We start from the raw sequence: 14,647 nt of genomic DNA on the forward strand, positions 1-14,647 counted from the left end.
TAAAGGCGGATTTATATTTGTCTGACGTGTCGTATACATACATTTTGTATGCGATACATCAGTAGCCTACAAAATGTATGTACACGAGTTACGAGGGTACTTTGTGAGTGGGATCACTACCAGTGGGTGCATTATCGGTGGATGCACTACCCGAGGGTGCACTATCATTGGGTGCAGTGCAGAACGCTCAAATCAACTCAGATGTAGTGGACTTTGTTCCAGTGTCGACGATGGACGTGGAGGCAGTGGTGGGGCGCACGGCCTCGCTGCCCTGCGACATCGAGCCGGACTCGCACGAGGACCGCGTATACATGGTGCTCTGGTTCCGACACGCGGGCGGAAAGCCTCTCTACAGGTGAGTTCTTCATTACCAGCTTAGTTTAATATCTCAATACAGGGCCAGGACTTCCCTTTAGGAGTAGGGATATGGAGCTTATAGCTTGGCAAGTTCGTTGATTGACTCTTTGACACTCCCATGATATGCGGGCGACGAGGGGAAAGAGTGCGTGGGTGTGAAATCGTGCGTGCGGGGAAGTGGGTTATTCATCCATCGCTACACGGCCCCCGGCCCGCGCAGACCATCGAGAGAGATAAGAACGAACTTGTTAAGCTAAAATTTAGCTTAGATAGATAGATATATTCTTTATTGCACATAAAATATAAAACAATATTCATCAAGTGTAACAAAATAAGTATGTAGAAATATGCACAAGGCGGTCTTATCGCTAATAGCGATCTCTTCCAGACAACCCGCAATGTAAACTTAACACTCTACTCCAATGCCAAATGGCTTATAAAATATCAACGGTTAATAATATATCAATTTGTAAATAATATATCAACGGTATTTCCAACCGATCTGATTTGAGAATTATTACTGAAGATTTCTTAAGAAAAAATTTTTAGAAGAAAGAAAAGCTGTTTACAGCCCGACCCAGGAGTCGACCCTTGGACCTTGTGATCATAAATATGTGTACTGCCAACAGGTGTGTGACAGGCGTTGCCCAAAAAAAGAGCACTATCTACCTATGGCACCGCTTTCCAACCGATCATTAGTTAGAACATGTTATATCTTGCTTTTTTATTTAATGTAGTAATTAAATCCTTGTTTTTATGAAGCTGGTTGAATTGAAAAAATAAGATTTCATAAAATCATGCTTGTTAGAGTAAATCTATATCTATATTATAGAGGTTAAGTTTAGTGTTGTAATCTGTGGATGTACTGAACCGATTATCAAAAATTTTATACCACAAAAAAGTTACGTTATTTGTGACTGTCAAAAGCATATTTTATCTCCGTATTCTCACTGAAACGGGAACTAGGCGGGTGAAACTGCGGGGCATCGGATCATCTATAAAAATAACCTATACTACAAACTTTCTTAATGAGTATTGTTTACCAACAAAGAAATTAGATATCATAACTTATTTATGTCAAATTATGTACGGTTTGTTTATAAAATGTTATATAAAATATATTAATGATATCTAATTGTTCTAAGCTTATAAATCCAATTTATTTTCATTAATTTAAGAACAAGTAAATTATAATTATTAATACGTGTGAAATGACTAGTGATTTATACCCTCATTTTTAATTTGTTTGTTGGTAAACAGTACTCATCAAGAAAGGCTGTGGCATAAGTAGGAAGGGTCCATTTTCCGTCAAACCTCTTCATAGATCGGAGTTAAGCTAATCTGTACTTAGCTGTAATCATGTGATCTCGTGTAATCACATTAGGTACCCACTATCACCGTCCCCTAATTAACTTCGACTTTTATCTCGAACCAAATTACAAGAGTAACTTTGAAAGGTCAGGGTCGTGGACTAAGATTTAACTAGACCCCTACTACTTGTTCGTTTAATCAAATACAATGTAAAACTTTTAGATTTTAAATATGTATTTCATAATTATTTTATTTTAAGAAATAATTTTATAATAACATGCGTTAATTGGCGTAAGTATACTATAAATAGTGACTTATTTATTTATTGTGCTATTATCTGCGAAAAACTGACAAATTCAAATCACAATGTCACCTAAATCCCAATCCAGACCCAGATGATGTAAAATCGGATCCAAACCTAAAACCTTGTTATACGTTGCAGAATAATTCAAACTGTGGACATACGAGGTAGTTTATATACAGGCCTCCGTTCTTATATGAGAGGGGATATGGATCTTAAACCCATCATGCTGCCTTAATGCGGACTGGCGGGCGAACTGATAATGATAATGTCAAATGTTAAAGATAATGATCGTTGAATCCGATCATTATCTTTAACATTTTTGTTCTCTGCGCCACAGAAGTGTAAATCCAACGAGTGAAATTTTCTTAGAAAAATACCTGAAACCCCTGGTTAAATGACGCAGTTTCTTAAACATTTAGAGTAAGTAAATATATTATAGGAAATAGTAGTCTGAGATGGATATGCCATCGCTCGATCTCGTGTTGGCTCGTGCCGACGCTAGGTGGCGCGCCTTGTTTCCGTAAAGAGTAGGGAGTTAGAGAAGGGTAGTGATCGGTTGGCGGGAACGACTGGCGATATAAGGCGCTCGTCGTATGGTCGACTTCAGTATGCGCGTGGCGTTCGAACCATCCACATTTTTAAGTAATTCTTTAAGGGTTACTTGGGATAGGCGGGAAGAGTGACTTGAGTAGAGAAGGAGAGTGTTAGTTAACTGTCAAAGGATCCTTTAACCCTACACACAACGTTCACAAGTGCGTGACTCCATTCAAGGTCATTCTCTGCCATTCTAGGGTCTTATTTTTGTTACAGTTTGATTTGTTAATTAAGTTGTCCTCACAAATATTGTGAATAAACTTTGTTCGACATTGATTTACTGTAATCCACTATTGAAGCTTCTGCTAAAAATATTATATCGTTCAAGTATATATGGCTTTGTTATACAAGCTCCGATAACACATCTAGGTATCGACAATATCGCGTGTTAGACAATAATTTATACGGACCGACGTATCGTTTGCGAATGAATTCATATTTCATTGGCAACGGTTTTATCCAACTTTTTTCTTGTTCTATCATATTATGTATCTATCTTTTAAGATAAATGCGTATCACCTTGTTACATGAATCGTTGTAATAAATCATTAACCTATTGTGAGGGAATTGCGAAAGTGCGTAATGCTTTCGTACAAATACATTGTTAGAGAAATAACGAAATTAAAGAAAACGTGGTGCGGTTGTGATGTCTATATTGTATTTTTATTCTTTTGTTTTGACTGTGTAAGTGCCTTAGGCTCCTTAACACGTTCGCTGCGGTACCTACGAGGTCAATTGACCTCGCAAGCCTAACGTATTCAAGAGTTACGAGGTCGATGGACCTCGTACCGCACCACATACAGTTTTAGTATGAGGTCAAAAAACCTCATAACGCACTAAAAATCAGTGCCGCAGCGAACGTGTTACGGGGTTTGGGCGAGCGCAGAAGCATTGCGAGATAGGGATCAAAGGCAGAAGCATAATATACAGGGTGTCAAGTAATTAATGGATAATACGCAAAAGGTAGATACACCACCTAATTGTCTAAAACTAAATTAAATAGGTTTTCAAAAGTCCCTAGGGTGACCAAGTTATTTCTTTTTTCGGATTTTCAAAATTTTACTTTCTTGAATCAGTTTTTTCAATGCTGTAGCTGTTGTAAATAAGATTTTAAAGATCTGATTATTGTTATACATTGCGGAATTAATTACCAACGTATATAACGTACCAATAATACTATTTTTATAAATAATGTTTATTTGTTTTCTAGCAATAGCTTTGAATGCAATAATTATTTTTCTTTTATTAAGATGACCCGATTAAAAAAAAATTGTTCTATAAAAAAATGCATGAAAGTGAAGTGTACATGTACAATTATCGAGGTTTATAAATTGGTAAAAAAACTTGTGTCTACTTTTTGTAATTACAAAGTTGCTGGTAAAAATGTAGGTGAGGTGCTGAATTTTCATTCCAACCTTTTTCTTGAAAATATATTTAATATGTACAGTTAAACTTTTAGTTTAATTAGAATTGGAAAGATGTTAAAATAATTAATAATCACAAACACAGCAAGCCAAAAACTTGAATACTATCTATTGTTAGATATACTTAATCAATATAAAAAAAAATCAATTGATAAATTGTTTTTCTATTAGCTAACTACAATAAAGCCGCGGAAATGACTTGTCAATAGCGATTAATGAAAGAAAATGCCCCCGTGTTAGTCTGTGACTGGCTCCGATTTATTACCCGAATGCAAAGTAGGGTGTTGAACGTTTAAAAATAGTTGAGTTTAAAAAGAGATTTTTACAGTAAGAGATTTTTTATATAGCGACAGTGGTTGTACCATTATTTTGTGGTAGAGGAAACACTTCCAACAGGACTTATGACCTTAGGAGTAGGTTTAAGGAATTCTAGAATGCATTAACATCTCCTTCCCTGCCGAACAATTTATGAACAATAATTAAAACATAAAACATTATCAATAATTACAGCACAAAATCACTAACGCGACTAGCAGCGTGACGGTGTTCACGCTGCCTAACAAACAACTGAGCTCAAGTCATCAAATACCTTCTTATTTATATCAACATTGATAGCTCCCCTCCACAATAATATAAAAAATAATGTTAATACCACCCGTAATCGAGGAACTTTTAACACATGATCCATCTGATTTTAATTAATAATCTTATCTAATCTATACTTACTTAATATTATAAAGACAAAGGATTTGTTAGTTTGCATTGAATAGGCTCTTAAACTACTGAACCTATTTGAAAAAGCTACACTATCCCCGGGTGCTATACGCTATATTTGATCCCCGTATTCCTACGGGAACGGGAACTACGCAGGTGAAACTGCGCGGCGTTTGATAGTGACCATTTATTATTGTAAACATTGTATTTTAAAGGAGCAACTGTTGAGTTTATTGCCAGCTTTTCTTAGCAGAACCTATTCTTACAGGTGGTTTTGATTTCGGTGAGTTTTCGTTTTGTTTTCCATATATGTATTTGACATGAATACATACTCATCTATACTAATATTATAAAGCTGAAGAGTTTGTTTGATTTGAACGCGCTAATCTCAGGAACTACTGGTCCGATTTGAAAAATTCTTTCAGTGTTAGATAGCCCATTTATCGAGGAAGGCTATAGGCTACAATATCCCCGTATTCCTACAAGAACGGGAATCATGCGGGTGAAACCACGCAGCGTCAGCTAGTCTATCTATATGTCTATATGTTTAGTAGTTTAGTATAATATAAATTGCTAGATACATGTAAATGCGGGTTAAAGATCATCAAAATGGCGTATTCAATACATTCTATTTCTACGGTGAAACAGAAATCCCACGTGCTAAAACTATTCATTTTCCAACTGCTTCAAAAGGGATTAAAACCTTGACAGAAGGAGCCATAATGCGACGGTGTCGGTAAGGTCGTTCTTGATTACAATTCTTTTCACACTCGGGAGTCAAGAGGCGAATCGCTAAGCGTCGACCTCGATAAGCTTGAAAGACTCTTTCTGTTAGACTTTAATCGATTCTCAAGTGATTCAGCACATCACTATTTGATAGTATTCAATAGGCTTTAGTTCTATGTAGGGTGAGAGCTGGTGAATAAATTGATTTAATTCAAATTATTTCAAATATTTAGAAATTTCAATCGCCCGACTATTAGTCATTGACCTTAAGTTTGGGTTAGATCCCTAAACCATTTGATTATTTTCCTACCGCTTAGGTTAAATTGATTAATAAATTAGGTTTAAATCAAAGAATCCCTTATTTAATATTTTTGTTAATAATTTTTCAACAATACATATTCGGCTAATGAGAGGTTAAGCTAAAAGTCCACCACGTTGGCCCAATGTGATTTGGCTTCACACACGTAGAGAATTAAGTAAATTGTCAGGTATTCTCAAAATCTTCAAGATGACGTTTTTCTTTCACCATTTAAGATACGTGATATTTAATTTCTCGAAATGCATATAACTGTAAAGTTGGATTGCAAGCCCTGAAACGGATTCGAACCGATGCCTTCCGAATTGAAGGCAGATGTTATATCTACTGTGCTCTCACAGCTCTAATAAAAATAATAATAATAATAATATTTATTATAAATTTTTAATAGTGTTTTGTATTATATTTTTAGATTAATATTGTAAAAATTAAAAAAAAGATAAATAAATAAATGAGAGAGAATAAAAGCGAAAAGGCTGTAAGGAATATCGAAAAACACTTGAGGTACAAACACAGAGTTTGACACTGATTTAAGAGTAGTTTAAAGTGAGTAGGAGTCCGTTTAGAACGGATTTTGCAACAGGGCCGGATTACAGAGGTCTAAGTGCGGACGAAAACGTAGGCGTCCGCTAGTACCATTTTTATACGCCTCAAAATCAACAGAATTTGAGTTTAAGTCGAAAATATTGAAAGCGAAGTGCATTGAATGCACTAGCTCCTAGACTATGTCGTAGGTATTGAATAGGCTTTAAAGGCGATCGATGGTATGTGATCGCGTATGAAACTAATGTGCGCTATTGTTAATGTGTTTGATTAATTGTTATTGTGTGCACTCGCCGGGCGAATTACCGCCGAGCGTTCTATGGCTAATTTAGTGTACCACTTACATTGTGCGCCACTATTCAGGCTGTGTTTATTTGTTAAATGAATAATGATTATTTATTTATTTATTACAAATATAGTAATAAAGATACACAAACGTTCTATGCCTAAATTACGTATTATTCTTAATTCAATTCAGTTATTTATTTACTGATTCAATTCAGTTATTTATTTACTGAGAACACATGCATATAAATGTATGTGTTCTCAGCAAATGTAGACTAATTATGTAATTGTTTGGAAGTAGTCATATGTTTATTTATTATATTATTTCATTCAAACATATGTACTTAATTATTTTGTGGATTCATGATTTATTTATGTGATAAATGAATAATGAATAATGAATTCATTTATTTCATGCAAACATACCAATATTATAATGTCCTCGAACATTCTATGCCTAATTTAGTGTAAATAATTATTTTGGACCCCTATTCATGCATGCTGTGTTTGTTTGGGAAGTGATTAATGAATAATATTTATTTATTACATACAAACATAATAATAAACTCCCAAACGCTCTATGCCTTAATTACGTACACTAAGTACGTAACATTTGCAACTATTAATTAGTTTATTTGTTAAATGAATAATGAACAATATTTATTTATATCAAACACACAGTACAGTCCAGAACGATGCTTATTTTAGTGTAGGTACTACCTACATAGTAATGGGGCATGCACCTCCAACTTTTCAGTTGTGCATTGTGCATTTTAAGAAATTAAATATACGTGTCTCAAACGGTGAAGGAAACCATACCAGAGAATTTCCCTAATTCTCTGTGTATGTGGATTGGCCCATATTGGTCCAGCGTGGTGAACTATTGGCCTAACTCCTCTCCTCCTGCTCGAGTCTCCTCTCATTCTGAGAGGAGACTCGAGCTCAGCAGTGAGCCGTCTAAGGGTTGATAATGATGATGATGTTCCAGAATGTTCCGGAAAGTCATATTACTAGAAAAATGTTGAATGTGCAAGTGGAAGGTCATAAGAGGAGAGGGCGGCCAAAGAAGAGATGGTTGGATTGTGTGAAAGAGGACATGTGTGTAAAAGGAGTGGATGATGAGTTGACGAGTAATAGAGACGAATGGAAAAGATTGACAAATTTTTCGACCCCACTTAAGTGGGTTAAGGGTAAGTAGATGATGATGATGATGTTCCAGATTGTTCGTTAGATAGATTTTTCCCGATTAGATACTCTTGGTTAGGTACAGGCACAGAAATTCGATCGTAATGACATGGAACACGAAATCCAGATAAATTGCTCCCAATAAACGGATGCTGGATCATCAAGATATTGCCGGACCATTTCACGCGACCACACTCGAAATACCGAGCGAATTTGATCCACGTAGCACAGGAGCTAGTGGCCGTAATTAGCATAAAAGCTAAATAATCGTTTTTAAAATTAATTTTATAAAAAATGAGAATTTTTGAAATAGTTTTCAATCTCATTAAATTAATTATACTTATTTAGAATAATTGCTTGCTTGTTGGTGACCGAGATTAACCTGGCGTTAAAAAGTTTATTTTAACTTTATAGAGTTCATTTTAACTTTATAAAGTTTATTTTAACTTTATAATCGCCAGATCAATGTCGCTCACCAACATACTAGTAATAGTCAATTGAATCCGCTTTCATCTTCACACAACCGTATTTCAAACAACTAAAAATATTGACCCTGCCCTGCATATATATTTTTGAAATATGTAAATTTGTGAGAAAAAATTTTAATTTTTACGAAAAAGTCGATAACTCTTATAAACCACGGCGCTTCCGCGAAAAAAACGAAAATAAACTAATTTACCCTCTTTCAAAATTAATACTCCACAGCTCCGGCCCATACGCAATGTCAATAAAAATTTACAACAACCTTCCAGACCGTATACGTAATGAGGCGAAAGATATTGCTTTCAAAAAGAAATTAAGGGACTTTCTGGTCGAAAAGTGCTATTACACGGTGAATGACTACTTGAATGACAAATAAAAACAAAAAATAAAATCGGTCTCCCTATCACTCACTCGACAAAAGGCTACGCCCAAACTGGGTATCCATAACTTGCATTATGTAATAAAATGTAACTTGTAATTATTATTATTATATTGTATAATGTAATGTATGGTATTGCTTGATATTAAATAAATAAATAAATAAATAATGTTATGACTATCCGACGCCTCGTCGTTTCACCCGCGTAGTTCCTGTTCCCGTGGTAATATGAGGATTAAACATAGCCTATGACACTCGCAAATAACGTGACTTTCTATCGGTATAATATTTTTGTTTAATCAGTTCATTAGATGGCTCCCTATAACCTCACAAACTTAATCTCTTAAAACTTACTTGTACTAGAATATTAGAACGAATATTGTAAGAAATGATGATTATTAAAGGGTAACTGTTGAGTTTATTACTGATTTCTCTGCAAGAAGCATTGCAAGAAGAACAGTCTACAAAAAAGGAAACTTCTCGTTTCAAAAGTGCGTGTAAACTGAGCCCTTTTGAAATAAATGAATTTCAAATTTGAATTTTAGATTGAGTTTGAAAAATCGTGAAAATTACCATCAGCTCTTGGAGTACATAAGCAGAGTTTATCAAGCGAATACACGTCATATTTCCGAAGTGTGCTAAGCGGGATTGGCGCTCATTTGCGGCGCGCGCCGAGCGAATATCGCGCCCATTACGCGCCGTGTCCCACCAAATTGGTACACATTCTGTGGGCGGCGGTGGATTAGGGCGCGCACACACGATGCGGTTCATGTGGACTATGCAAGTTCATAATGGCTTTGAAGCCTGAATAGTTCAACGATAAAGAAGCTGCCCCTGTAGCCAGGTGACTCGTCGATTCTCGTTCTACGATCGCAAACGCTTTGAAAACTAGATAAATGACAGATCTTGATCACGTGACCTATTAGCAAATGTCATTCCCATACATCTTTCTAGTTTTCGAAGCGTTAGCAATCGTAGAACGAGAATCGACTTGCCACTCGGCTACAGGGGTTGGATTCAATATTGAAAGGTCGTGGTTTCGATTCCCGTCCGTTGGATCCACCTGGCAATATTTTCTAACTGATTGATGTTCATTTAAGCGGGGTTATTGATAATATAAAAAAATAATATAACAAATAATCATCATATCTACAAATTTTATAAGGGCGAAACTTGTATGGATATTTGCTACTCCTTCACGCCGGTTTTACTAAAACGGTTTGGCAGGAATTTGGTCTACAGCCTAGTTTAATACGTAAGCTAATGTTTATACTGAAAAAGTCCATGATTTCCGTGGGATTTGTCAAAACCTGAGTTCACGCGAACAGATTTCAGGTCGTTCGCTATAATGTAGCTAGCGATTAGGAAGCTCGTGTGTAACTAAAAGAGCTCAAATTCCATTTAGATCTTGATTACCAGCTTCTATAGCAACTCATACTCCGGTTTTTGCTTTCCGTAATTTTTCGACTTTGGTTAGTACGTGTGTACGGAACCTTACGAATATCCGTTAATGCACCGTGTGTCAATCATTTGTGGGAGAGTTTTGTTATCACCATCTCTCATATTCACGTAAGCTCGGTATACGCCAGCGTTAATAACGCTAGAGTGTACAGAACTTTACGACATACGCTAATGCGTGTTCTCAATCATTTGTGGGACACTTTTGTTATCACCATCGCCCGTATTCGCTAAGCTAGGTACACGCCAGTGTTAAAAACTCTAGAGTGTACGGAACCTTACGACAATACATTAATGCATGTTCTCAATCATTTTTGGGAGACTTTTGTTATAACCATCGCCTGTATGCGGGTAAGCTCGGTACACGCCGGCATTAAAAACGCTAGAGTGTACGGAACCTTACATCAATTCGTTAATGCATCTTGTCAATCATTTGTGGGAGACTTTTTTTATCACCATCGCCCGTTGCATGTGATTGGTTAAATCGCTAGTGTGTACAGGTCTTTACGACCATACGTTAATGCACCGTGTGTCAATCATTTGTGGGAGACGATAATCCACTTTGTGACACGCTTCGTTACATCCAGGGCTGTCGATCGCCTCTAGTCGATCAACTTACGTTTATGAAGGGAATTTTTTGGGCATATATTTTGCTGGAATTGAAGAATTGGAATTGTTCTGATTAACTTCAAAAACCAACCTAGGCTTTTTAATTTTATCAGAACAATTTCTTTAATCTATAAATTAATAGTAGGTATGTGACTACTTTTGAATTTATTAAATGTAATACGATATTTAGGAAAATTAAATCAATGTTAACTAATTCATACATAAAAACAAAGATTTCGTTTTTATTATTATAGTACTGCATATAGCGAATATCTTGCGTTTTCACTCACGTAATATCTGTAATCGTAGGGGTACGAAGATAAAATAAAAAAGTTACTTAGGCTTAATAAACAAAGTCACTTTTGCTTTATAATTTACTTGCTGACCCCCCGCGATTTTAGTTGCGTTGTTTCCGTTTCCTTAGTAATATGAAAATAAAATATAGCCTATATTACTCACAGAAAATGTAGCTTTTAATTGGTGTAAACATTTTTAAAATAAGCCTAGTAGTTTCGGACAATATTCGCTACAAATAAAACTAACCAAAAAATTCTTTACTCTTTCTGACATCAGAATAGAAGTAGAGATTAGATTAAAAACTGAGTAGTGGCAGCCCTGTACAAAATAGCTAACGAGGTGTAGACGGCGGTTCAGCGCCTTGCAAATTCGTACTCAGCACATCAAAGAGCTCTCTTTTTCTCTCTTTTTCTCCTTTTTAACTGGCTGCTTGTTCATCGGATCCATCAACAAAGGATATGTTTCGAACCGTCCGCGTTCTCTTGAATTGTGTATTTTACGTGTAAAGGAATTTGTTTTCAAAAGAAACAATTTCACGTAATGAGAAATTTAGATCATACTTACGAGTAGGTATTAATACTAGCTAATGCCGCGGTTTCACTCGCGTAGTTCCCGTTTCCTTCAGAATTGATTTGATCAACACATAATCGGCTCACTACTGAGCTCGAGTCTCCTCTCAGAATGAGAGGGGTTAGGCCAATAGTCCACCACGCTGGCCCAATGCCGATTGGTAGACTTCACACACACAGAGAATTACGAAAATTCTTTGGTATGCAGGTTTCCTCACGATGTTTTTCTTTCACCGTTAGAAACACGTGATATTTAATTTCTTAAAATGCACACAACTGAAAAGTTGGAGATGCCCCTGACCGGATTCGAACCCACACCCTCCGGAATCGGAGGCAGAGGTCGTATCACGGCTTACTCTTCTCCTCCTCTTCGGCTCCTTCAGAATACGGGGATCAAATATATGACTATGACTATGACACTCACAAATAACGTGACTTTCTAGTTGTTAAAGTATTTTCAAATTCGGTTTTAGTAGATTTTTTTTTATTCTTTACAAGTTAGCTCTTGACTACAATTTGACTCACCTGATGGTAAGTGATGATGCAATCTAAGATGGAAGCGGGCTAACTTGTTAGGAGCAGGATTTAAAATATTAAACTGTACCTCTTTATAATATTAGCTTAAATAAGGATGTTTTCATGTGCTCTTTGTGAAATAGGGTATCTAATATCCACACCACACTTAATGTTATAAATGTGAAAGTGTGTTTGTTCGTCTTTCATGGCAAAACTAAGCGATGAATTGACGTGATTTTTAAAGAAGATAGAGTTGAAATAATTGGAGAGTGGCATAGGCTACTTTTTATCTCTCTGTAACCCCCCGCTTCCCTAAACTGGGGGGTGGAAGTTTGTATAGAGCATTCCGCAATTTTCAAGGTAGAAACTAAAAATCGGTGCGGTAAATTAGTTTTAAGCATTTTAAATACTGAAATATTTATAATTTTTTTTGACTTGCTGGTACATATTAAACATGATTTTGAGTTTCGCTTGTCTCGCTAAAACACAAGTTAGAAATATTTTCTTTTGTTTGTTTTCTCTAAGCATGATACGAAACAACTTAAAAACACCTTTGACGGCCTCCGTGGCGCAGTGGTATGCGCGATGGATTTACAAGATCCTGGTCCTGGGTTCGATCCCGGCTGGGTAGATTGAGATTTTCTTAATTTGTCCAGGTCTGGCTGGTGGGAGGCTTCGGCAGTGGCTACTTACCACCCTGCTGGCAAAGACGTACCGCCAAGCGATTTAGCGTTCCGGTACGATGCCGTGTAGAAACCGAAAGGGGTGTGGATTTTCATCCTCCTCCTAACAAGTTAGCCCGCCTCCATCTTAGACTACATCATCACTCATCATCAGGTGAGATTGCAGTCAAGGGCTAACTTGTAAAAAATAAAAAAAAAATAAAAAAAAAAAACATAATAAGAATATTAGATAAAATTAAAAACATAATACAAATATTAGATAGCGACATGGCCCCAAAGCGATTCCTAAGAATTACCAATTTCTTTTCCGTTCGCAAAAATATCAATCCAAGCAAACGTTTTCAAGATCATAACAAATCCCAAGTAAATAAGATTAAAGTAACCGTGTTGACAAAGTAAATATATAAATATATGTATATAAATGTTCAGATAAAAGAAAACAGTGGAATTGTAAGCAAAACTCCTGACAAAAGAAATCTCACCATCGCCTCAAGGGGTGGATTACTGCGATGTTGTTTCGCTCATGGCTCCGTGGGGGTGCACTTCGTCCTAAGCAGCTTTATGTTATCTGTGCCCATTTTATTAATATTTTACAGAGATTTGATTCCATTTCAAAGTTGTTACCGATCTTATAAATAATAATTAAAAAAAAAACTTACTATTAGAGCTTGGCAACTTCGTTCGTGTGAGCCGTGATAGCCCATTGGATATGGGCTACCTCTGCTTCCGATTCCGGAGGGTGTGGGTTTAAATCCGGTCCGGGGCATGCACCTCGAACTTTTCAGTTGTGTGCATTTTACGGAATTAAATATCATATGTCTCAAACGGTTAAGGAAAAACATCGCGAGGAAACCTGCATACCAGAAAATTTTCTTAATTCTTTGCGTGTGTGAAGTTTGCCAATCCGCATTGGGCCAGCGTGGTGGACTATTGGCCTAACCTCTCTCATTCTGAGAGGAGACTCAAGCTTCGCAGTGAGCCGAATATGGGTTGATAATGATGATGATGACGAAATTTTGCTAATCGTAATGGGCCAGCATGGTGGACGATGATGATGATGGATGATGATAAACCGAATGATGATAAAAGATAAAAGCGCTTGGAGGCCATTGGATCAGCTTCCACCTTCACACAGGAAATAAAACTATAAGAAATTGTAATTGTTATCAATTGTAAATTATAATACTGTATGACTTTTTCAAAAGAGCAACTGTTGAGTTTCTTGCCGGTATCTTCGCAGCAGAACCTGCCTTCCGAACCGGTGGTAGAATCTTTACAAATAGTCAACTGACGTGTCAAAAGTGCTTGTAAACTGAGCCTACTTGAAATAAATGATTTTTGATTTTGATTTTGATTTTGACCGCTGTACGGTCAACTTTTAACCACTATACGGTCAACTTTAGACCACTGCACAGTCTTCTATTACAGATATCGTCTCCGGTGTGGATGCGGTGACGTCACAGTGTAGTGACGCGAGGTCGCATTGTTCCATATTGAAATGCCGCTGAAGCGGAAGAGCGAGTGACTCGTCTTATCGCTTCGTTACCTTGCGCGCGTCGCAAGTCATAAGCTGTAGCGTATTGGGGAACTTGCCGTTGTTAAAAATATAATCCTTACTAGCTGACGCCGCGCGGTTTTACCCGCGTGGTTCTCGTTCCCGTAGGAATAGGGGGATAATATGTAGCCTATAGCCTTCCTCGATAAATGGGCTATCTAACTCTGACAGAATTTTTCAAATCGGACCAGCAGTTCCTGAGATAGCGCGTTCAATCAAACAAACAAACAAACACTTCAGCTTTATAATATTAGTATAGATCGGGAAAGGTATCGTTAAATAATTTAATATTTTGCTAAGCAAAGACATAAAATTTTATAGATATTGTATATACAAAAA

At 36.5% G+C, this 14,647-nt stretch overlaps 1 protein-coding gene across 1 annotated transcript in view; it reads left to right on the forward strand.

The window, feature by feature from the left end:
- The window catches only part of LOC112049667 (hemicentin-2-like), a 172,016-nt gene that overhangs the window by 84,724 nt on the left and 72,645 nt on the right, over positions 1-14,647 (forward strand). Inside the window, exon 3 of the mRNA XM_024087653.2 lies at positions 208-355. Coding sequence (XP_023943421.1) covers positions 208-355 — 148 coding nt within the window. The remainder of the gene's footprint in view (positions 1-207; positions 356-14,647) is intronic.

This window comes from Bicyclus anynana, chromosome 22 (assembly GCF_947172395.1).
Source record: "Bicyclus anynana chromosome 22, ilBicAnyn1.1, whole genome shotgun sequence".
Taxonomy (NCBI): domain Eukaryota; kingdom Metazoa; phylum Arthropoda; class Insecta; order Lepidoptera; family Nymphalidae; genus Bicyclus; species Bicyclus anynana.